Source organism: Colius striatus, chromosome 1 (assembly GCF_028858725.1).
Source record: "Colius striatus isolate bColStr4 chromosome 1, bColStr4.1.hap1, whole genome shotgun sequence".
Lineage (NCBI taxonomy): Eukaryota > Metazoa > Chordata > Aves > Coliiformes > Coliidae > Colius > Colius striatus.
Genome location: NC_084759.1, coordinates 89,449,470 through 89,457,888, shown reverse-complemented (window position 1 = coordinate 89,457,888; position 8,419 = coordinate 89,449,470). Strand labels below are relative to the sequence as shown.

Here is an 8,419-nt window from a genome sequence, read left to right as displayed (position 1 = left end):
AAGTAATAGGCATGTTTAACCTAATGTATGTTTTATTTACAACTAGTTAATCAACTTTAGGAAAATGTGTTTAAAAATGACACTTCAAATGGTGGATTGCTTATCAAGTTTCCTTACATACTCTATGAGTAAACAGAAACTGTATACCTGAGTGGAGTTAGATAGTTGGTTTTTCCACGGCTCCTCTGCGCTGCTGGTCAGGTTTGTGCGGTTATGAGGTAGAGAGAGTGCGTTTCGCTGCAGGTAAGGCACGTTTCCATTACTTCCACTTTCTGTTATGTGATTATTGCCTATCAAAATAGTGTCTGTACTACCCAGCGTTCTTGCTGTGCTGCAGGGAATAGGGCCTGCTGCAAAGGGTCCATTAGCCATAGGCTGCCCAGGGCAGGCGGGACGGATTCCACGCTGAGTGACATTAGGCACTCTGGTTAGAGCAACCTGTGGCTGCTGACCAGAGACAGAGTTTGTAGGCAGTGATGAATCAGCTGTTGGCCCATTAGGAATTCCAGTAGATCGTACCTGTGCAACTCCTGTTTGTCTCATCTAACAGAAGATGAACAAAGCACAAGAACATTAGCTGCAGAATTTAGAAGGTAAAAATTTTATGTTTGTGTACATTATTGCATTGGTCAGTTTTAATTTTATACTGATTAAGATCTTCACGGTTGCTTTAGAGAAATATGACTGTCATGCTCACAAATGCATTGAGTTTTAAGGTAAAGCTATTGGCACACTTTTCTTCTAGGTCCTTCAGCTTCAGTGTTAGCATTTTACTACTAAAGTTGAGAGACAGAAGTGAATAATCAAAGGAGGAGATATGCTATAATATGACTTACTACAATTAAGTATTTTTCAAGTAATTTTTCAAGACTGGTTTTAGATGTGTCCACTCACTTTAGTTTGAAAGTGTGGCTTGAAAACTTTATCTGGTAAGCCTATAAATAAAATGCATCTAAACTCATTATGTTTCAACCTGTAAACTACAATTATGCTTTATGCAAAGATGACTTATAGTAAAGGGCATGAGAACTCTGTACAACAGAAATCCTTCAGAATTCAAGAAACACAGCAGACACCATGACTGACAAATTTTTGTGGAAAGGAAAAATATTTTTGTTCTCACCGGCTGGTGTTGCTGCATCAAGACAAACTGACTCTCCAGCTGTTCCAGCATAAGTTTCTGTGCTGGATTTAGATTATTTCGGTTTGCACGCAGCTGTTCCAAGTGCTGAAAAAACAGCAGTAGAGTTCAGATTCATTAAAATTGCACGTGCTTTTCAATAACTTTCTTGCATATAACACTAAAAATTATCCATAAAGACACTACTTGTAAAGCTGAAAACATGACTGAGATTTTTGTTGCAGACTCAAACATCTTTCCATGCACTATTGTGTAATCAAACCTTATTACTAGTTACTGAAACTAAAGAGGCTTTCTAAATTATTTCAGGTATAAATATTATAATCACACTAAGAAGCGTACTATCACCATAAAAGAAAAATAAATTCAAGAATGATTATACAGAATCCTTATCATTATGCATAACACTTTTTTGTATTATGCTTTTTTTTTCCTACTAAGGCTGCTCAACACAAAGTAAATTCAACCTATAGTCATACACAAAAATTTCTCCAGAAAATAAAATAAAATAAATTTAAAAAAAGATGCAACTTAATTACAGAGCAATACCTTGTTATGATACTGAATACACTTGCAATAGATAAATTTTAGTATCCATTACCAAAAACTTTATCTTTGTATTAAACTACTCTGTAGACACCATCATTCTCCCAGTAAATCTGCTGCTGTTAAGTGGTATGACATAAATGCAGAAATTATGGAACCCAAAAGTACCATCTGAGAACAAAAGATCAGAGTGTGTATAGAAGCAAACACACAGACCTTTTTCCTGATTGCTCTTAAATACTAAACTGCTTCCCATCATTGCAAATCCTTTCAACCCTTCCCTCCAAACAACAAGATCCCAAACAAAAAGCAACAAACAAACCAAATCTAGCCCCACAAACCCAAACACCAATAAGGATTCCTCTAGCTCCTTTCAGGCCCGCAAAATATTTTTCTACATCTTATGCTGCATTAGTAACATACAAATGGAACCAAAGTATCAGTACATGAGTAGTACTATAATCTGCTTTGAACAATTGTATTTGCATACTATCAACTAAAAGGAATCCAACATTGTCTGAAGAAGTGGTTAAAGATGGTTTATGACAAACTCCCTAGATTAACAGTAGCTTCCCTCCTGAAGTCCTTCTGTAGAGCACTGCAATGACTAAGAGCAACACATATATATATATGTGTGTGTATATATATATATAGAGAGAGAGAGAGAGAGAGAGAGATGCAGTATGTAACATTTCAATGGTCTCCATCGGAGTGCATGTACAAAGTACACAGAAGTCAAAATCAGTGCTTTCCAGTTGTTATTTTGCTTTTGAAACTAGACATTTTGAAAATATACCTAAATAGGTTAACTGCAATCAGAAAGATTGACCAAGTACATATGTTGGCAGAGACATATCTGCACTTCTTTCCGGTACTATGAGTGCAGAGGCTTTGCAGGCAGCACTGTGCTTGCTACTATGTGGTCATACCCCTTTTCTTCTACTGCTTTTGTTAGCTGAGACATTTGGTGTGCTATGTGCCATATCCATACAGCCTAAGAGCTGCAATTTTATTTTTAATTATATCTTAGGAGATATAATATAGATTTTGTCCACTATCTTCTTGCATTCTATCTTTTTGGCTTTCCTGTTTAGATCTGTTGGAACCGTGTCCAGCTACTGTCAGCAAATCCTGTACATCAGACTTAGACTGAGAAGCCTACTTAGATACTGCTTAGAGGAGGAAACTCTATCTAGAAAAGGGTGAAAATGAAAAGGGGAAAAAGTAGTAGAATGTAAAATAAGTGGAGAGAAATATTAAGAATGCATGAAGAGAGAGAGATACAAAGAGTGATCAGGGAAGATCAAAAAAGTGATGAGGTGGTGGGAAAGTGAGGGAAAGGAGAGAAAAACTATACAGCATAATTGTTATAATGTTCGACAGAGAATACTGTTCAGATAGAGAAACGGCTGAAACTATATTGGAATCAAGAGGAACACTGCTCAGTCAATCAGAATGCCTTCTGTCTCTGCACTGTGGTTCCTTCTATTTTAACTAACATCCAAAGCAGCACCTGCGGTGCATGGCCAAGAGTTTCCAACTAGGCCTGATTTTCAAAACAGGGAATTCTTTCCGAAGCTCACTGAAAGCTTTAATGAACCAAAGAGACAATAAAACATCGTAACGAAAACCCACAAAATCAGATTTCAAAAATAAAATCTAGCACTTCATATAGTTTAGTTTCTGCTAGACATAATTTTTTTTACTAAAGAACTAATCACATGTAGAAAAGCCATAAATATTAGCATAACTTTAATTACACAGCAGGTATTATTTGGGAAGTAATTCAGATTGAATTTCAGAAATGTGAAATAAAAAAATGTTTCAGATTTATTGTCCTAAAAGGAAGAAAGAAACAAAGAATACATGAAAGCTTCTGAAGATCTTCAACATACCTACCTGTAATTTCTGTGGTGTCAAGCACCAAGAATGAATTTGTTGCTGTACAGGAGGATGTGACACTGTATGGCCACTGCTCCAAACATCGGAAGTATTCTGAGATAAAACATTACATGAAAATGTGTGACTATCAAAGCATCAACACAGTTTCTTTTACTATCTAGATTTTACTGTACTTATGAAAGAACTAGTCATTGCTTCAAGAGTATAAACAATGAATATACTAAAAGCAAGTCTTATTCTACCATTCCCATACAGTATCAGAGTAGTCAGAAGAAAAAGTTAAATATCTACTATGATGAAGAGAAACAGTCAAATCAAATTATGCAGTTAACTTAAATGTATTGTACTTTTAAAACTGAATACTTCATCTACGGTAACGCTATTACATGATGATGAAACACTTGAATTCTAAATATAAGCAAAGGCAATAGACAGGATGACATGATCGTCTCCCTCTCTATCATCAGATTATGATTGTACTTTTCACGTATCCAACTATGATTGTAGTACAGTGCCACCGATCTGCATTGCCCTTAATGCACTTCCTGGCTGAACTGCAACCTGATTAAACACATCACTGAAAAATGTTTTTTAAAATTCCTAAAAACATTCCCCACCTTGATGCCAACGGATTAAATTTACAGCACAAATTCTGTGCATGCTGCATCATTTTAATGCATATTTTCATATAATTTTGGTAGGGGGCTCTTTAGTTCATCAGAAGATATACCTTTGTTGGACTAGATGTTCTTTTCCTCTTGGCAGGACTGGTCAGGTCATCTACTTGGCTAGAAGGAATCATGTGTAGTGGCAAGGATTGCTGTGAAATTGGTGTTTGAGTGAGGCCTAGTACAGGTTCAGTATTTGGATGATGAGGTTTACAAGCCTAAGAATCACAGAAGGAAGACAAAAATATGGTTCTATATATTCTTAATTCTTTCCTTTAAATTATATATTTTAACAGCCCACATATATTAAAAGGGCCGAGTAGATATTCTGAAGCTGATCTCAATAACTGAAAAATCAGTTTCCATATGGTCATCAATGGAGGAATGTGTACCTTTCACAGGATTATTAAACCACTGCAGCATTTCTACTTAAGATGAGATCTTTTAAAATCATGAAAATCCACAAAGGTTCTAAATTGGTACCCCCATACTTCTCCCCTATTATAGGGAGTTTCTTGATCTAATATCCCTTGGCAAATAAATCAAAGGCTTTTTATTAATAAAAGCCAGTCCTGTGCTCAATAAAATAAGCTTGACCACTACCGATTGTAAAGAACCCTTAAAGCTGGGCACCTGCAGAACATAACCCAACTTCTCACCTGCTGTGCTGTGTTCATGGCACCCTGCCTGGAGGTAAGCTCTGCGGGGATTGGTAGGCTCCATGCCTCCTCAATACTAGGAAGTAATTTAGTTTTATTCTGTAGACTACCTTGTGGAAGGTTACACAACTGAGCCTAGGAAAAATTATGTAAAAAGCAAATTTAACACAAGCCTACTTTAGTAAGAGCAAGTCCATGAAATCTTCCTAAGTGCTGTAGCTAATTATGTCTTAAAGAGAGGATAGATTTAAAATTTGGGGTTTTAGAAAGGTGCTAAGTATAAAGAGGGTAACCAGAATATAAACCTTTGTGAGAATCAGAACAAAGATGAGCTCTGGATTCAGAGGTCTCATAATTCCTTTTTTCTGAAATTGCAAACAAGAGTGAAAGATAGCGTGTGTATTCTCTCTACATGTTATGAGAACTTAAAAGTGTAGACAATACAAAGAAAAAAGCAAAGTGATGTAAACAGTATGCTTTGATTAAATGTGCAAAATAGTGTTTATAAGGAATTAAGTTTCACTTAAAAATGAAGAAATAAAATACTACAGGCTATGATATGCTTACAAGACACATGGAAACAGGTTATACACAACACAAATAACTGCAAGATAAACTTATGTGTCACTTCTCCCCTCCCCTCTACCATGTATTTGGAACAGTATTTCCCACTTCTTAAAATGTTAGTTTTACCTGTAAATACTTTATCCGTGCTGCAAGTGCAGAGGTATTACTACAATTTTTGCTCCTAGTTGCATTTAAGTAGCATTTAATGGCATCCTGAGGCTGGTTGCAGGACTCATAGAGTGTGCCTAGGTCCATCCAGGCTGCAGCATGGCCATGGTCCAATTGTACAGCACAGATATAGGCCTGTAAAGCATCCATAGGCTGATTTTGCTGTTGATACAGCACACTGAATAGAAAGATTAGTGAAGCGGAGAATTAATAACAAAGTCATAATGTACAAGTCAAATATACATCCCCCTCCCCAAAAACCTTAATAAACTTCACCATTATATAAATCACAGTAACAAGCATAAACAACACAAAATCTTAACATGCAAAACTCATATACATAGCCTATTCAGTACTTTTAAAGATTGAGATAGCCAATATAAATTTATTATTTAAACATCAAAGCAGACAAGTCTGACAACATGAAGGTAGAAACAAAATAAAGCTTTACAGTCCCCTCAGGAGCATAAAAGAGTTAAAAGGGTGATATTCTTTATTTATATATATATTAGTATTGAATTATATCACTGTATTACCCTGTATCATTCTTACCCTATAGAACACCATGTATCTGCACTTGCTTCTGATTTATCAATAGATTGCCTATAAGATATAAAGGCATCCTGAACTTTCCCAATACTTGAATAGCACCTGGGAGAAGAAAAAAAGAACTTTGGTAATACTTAATAGAAGGTAATCATTGAGGATGGCTTACCAAGACGGAACTGATAAATGTTAAGTCATGCAAATACATACTCATCTAGATGAACCCAAAACATTGCTGTTATGCTATGCATAAGCAGACTCAAACATCTTAACATGCATTACTAAGTATTAACTTGAAAAGTATTCCAAAACGCCTTAAAATATAGCTTACTGCATTTGTAAGGAAAACAGAATCATATTGTATTTTAGACTTACATTTATCTACTTTGTGTTAACTTATTGGTCAGTAAAGACAATATTTATGTACAGACAGCATTATAAAGGAACAACTGCATTATCTATTTTTTCAAACTAAGGCTTATGAAACTTCATGTTCTACAAAAAGTGTTTCAGAATTATTAATAGATACTGATCAACTCTACCAGGATGGTTCCTGATTGCCTGGGAAGTCTCGCATCTCACCAAGATTTAAAGCAATGAACAACAAACCAGTTAGCTTTACGTAAGAAATCTTGCTGTACTGAATTTTTCAGTAATTTCTTACTCAAATGTTTGTCATACAAATTCAAAGGTACTCTGGCATTATAAGCATAAATATCAGAACTCTAAAGCGAACTACAATTGTACAACAGGGAATAATACTTACCTTTTTAAAATTAATTTTCAAATAAATACAACATATATAAATATATATTTATTAGTTTAATTTACAATAGCTCTGCTTCTTATATTGTTCATAGTAAGTTTCCCTGTTGGAAAAAACCTGACAACTTTCCAAACACAAAATTAACAGCAGAAAATTTATTCTAGTAAAATTTAAAAAACCGTGGAATAATATAGGCAAGGGTTTGTCAGACATGCTACACTTTCCACGTATTGTTGAAGCACACTAGGAAAGGAATACACTAAAATCTGGCAGTACTTTGTCTAAAAATATCCATTAAGTCTGAATTCAATATTTTGGATGATCATTTTAACTATAACCTAATCCAAGTTTCAATAGACACATTTCAACCTGTCTGCTTATCAGACACACAAAGACTGATTACGACAGCACAACGTCAAGCACAAACAAAATATAAAACAGGGATGGGATTCTTTTCAGTGGGGAAAGAGGGAGGATGGTGATATATTTTTGAAAGGTAGCTTTAAAACAACTTGCTGCCCAGTTTCAACAGCCAGCAGAAGAAGAAATAATGGAATATATGAAGAGAGAAAAAGAGACTCCTGCCAGCACATGGACTGGAGGAATGGGGCACAGAAACACTTGCTCTAGTCCTTGTTGGAGCATGTAAGAGATGCTTCCTGCATTTCTCTCCCTTGTTTGACTGGCCCCAGGTTTCACTCTAATTGTAAAAAAAAAAAAAACCCACAGCAGTTGGAGCAGGGACGCTGCAAATGCATACTTCATGGAGGCCTGGCTCTGTCCTGCTGCTGTGTAACAACTCAACTACCTCAAGGCACATGGAATGTTACTATTGAGAAGAAAAAACAGGATTTCAAGCCAGTGTATGGTAAGATGAGCCAAATGATCCCTGGGTCAGTTTCTCTTTTCCCTCCACACCTGTTCTAGCCCTCTGCCCTTCACACTGAGTGGTGGTGTACATCCCTTTGCCTGCAGACACAGCTGGTTCAAGAGCCCGATCTTAAAGGAACAGCTGGAGGAATATAATCAGGATGACAAAAATAAAAGTTGCTTCCAGATGTATGTGACCAGAACCTCCAAGAGACTGAGCTGGAAGATACTGATGTTGGGGTATTAATTATATTTTTGCATAATTTCTTTCTTATGTATTTCTGAATAGAACTGACCTGTCCAAATATGGACTCACATTGCCCTCAAAACTTTCTCTCAAACCTGATTATTTCAAGACTTAGTGCTGGTTTGTGTAAAGTACTCTATTTTCTTAAAAAAGACATCAAGAAAATAATCAAAGTTTTACAGTTTACATCTTGGAATAAGTTAATTTTCAAGTAAAAAATACTGTCTGATAGTACATAATTGATACAATACTTAAACAGATATTAGAATGATATTGGCCAAGTATTTACTTGTAATATATGCACTTTATAAATGGATGTATAACTGGCAAAACATCTCT

General features: G+C 35.6%; 1 protein-coding gene across 18 annotated transcripts in view; it reads right to left on the bottom strand.

Annotated features, from left to right (window-relative positions):
* Positions 1-8,419, bottom strand: part of KDM6A (lysine demethylase 6A) — a 150,212-nt gene that overhangs the window by 37,832 nt on the left and 103,961 nt on the right. For 8 of the 18 annotated variants that reach the window (XR_009819101.1, XM_062000349.1, XM_062000358.1 and 5 more), the window contains 7 exons: positions 6,204-6,302; positions 5,610-5,829; positions 4,917-5,051; positions 4,320-4,475; positions 3,587-3,682; positions 1,124-1,228; positions 148-543 (listed from right to left, as the gene is read on the bottom strand). Coding sequence is in view for 17 of the 18 variants with exons in the window: in XM_062000349.1 (XP_061856333.1) it covers positions 148-543; positions 1,124-1,228; positions 3,587-3,682; positions 4,320-4,475; positions 4,917-5,051; positions 5,610-5,829; positions 6,204-6,302 (1,207 nt within the window). In the remaining variant the exon portion in view is untranslated. The remainder of the gene's footprint in view (positions 1-147; positions 544-1,123; positions 1,229-3,586; positions 3,683-4,319; positions 4,476-4,916; positions 5,052-5,609; positions 5,830-6,203; positions 6,303-8,419) is intronic. The other 10 variants (XM_062000450.1, XM_062000458.1, XM_062000474.1 and 7 more) reach the window with 3 other exon arrangements.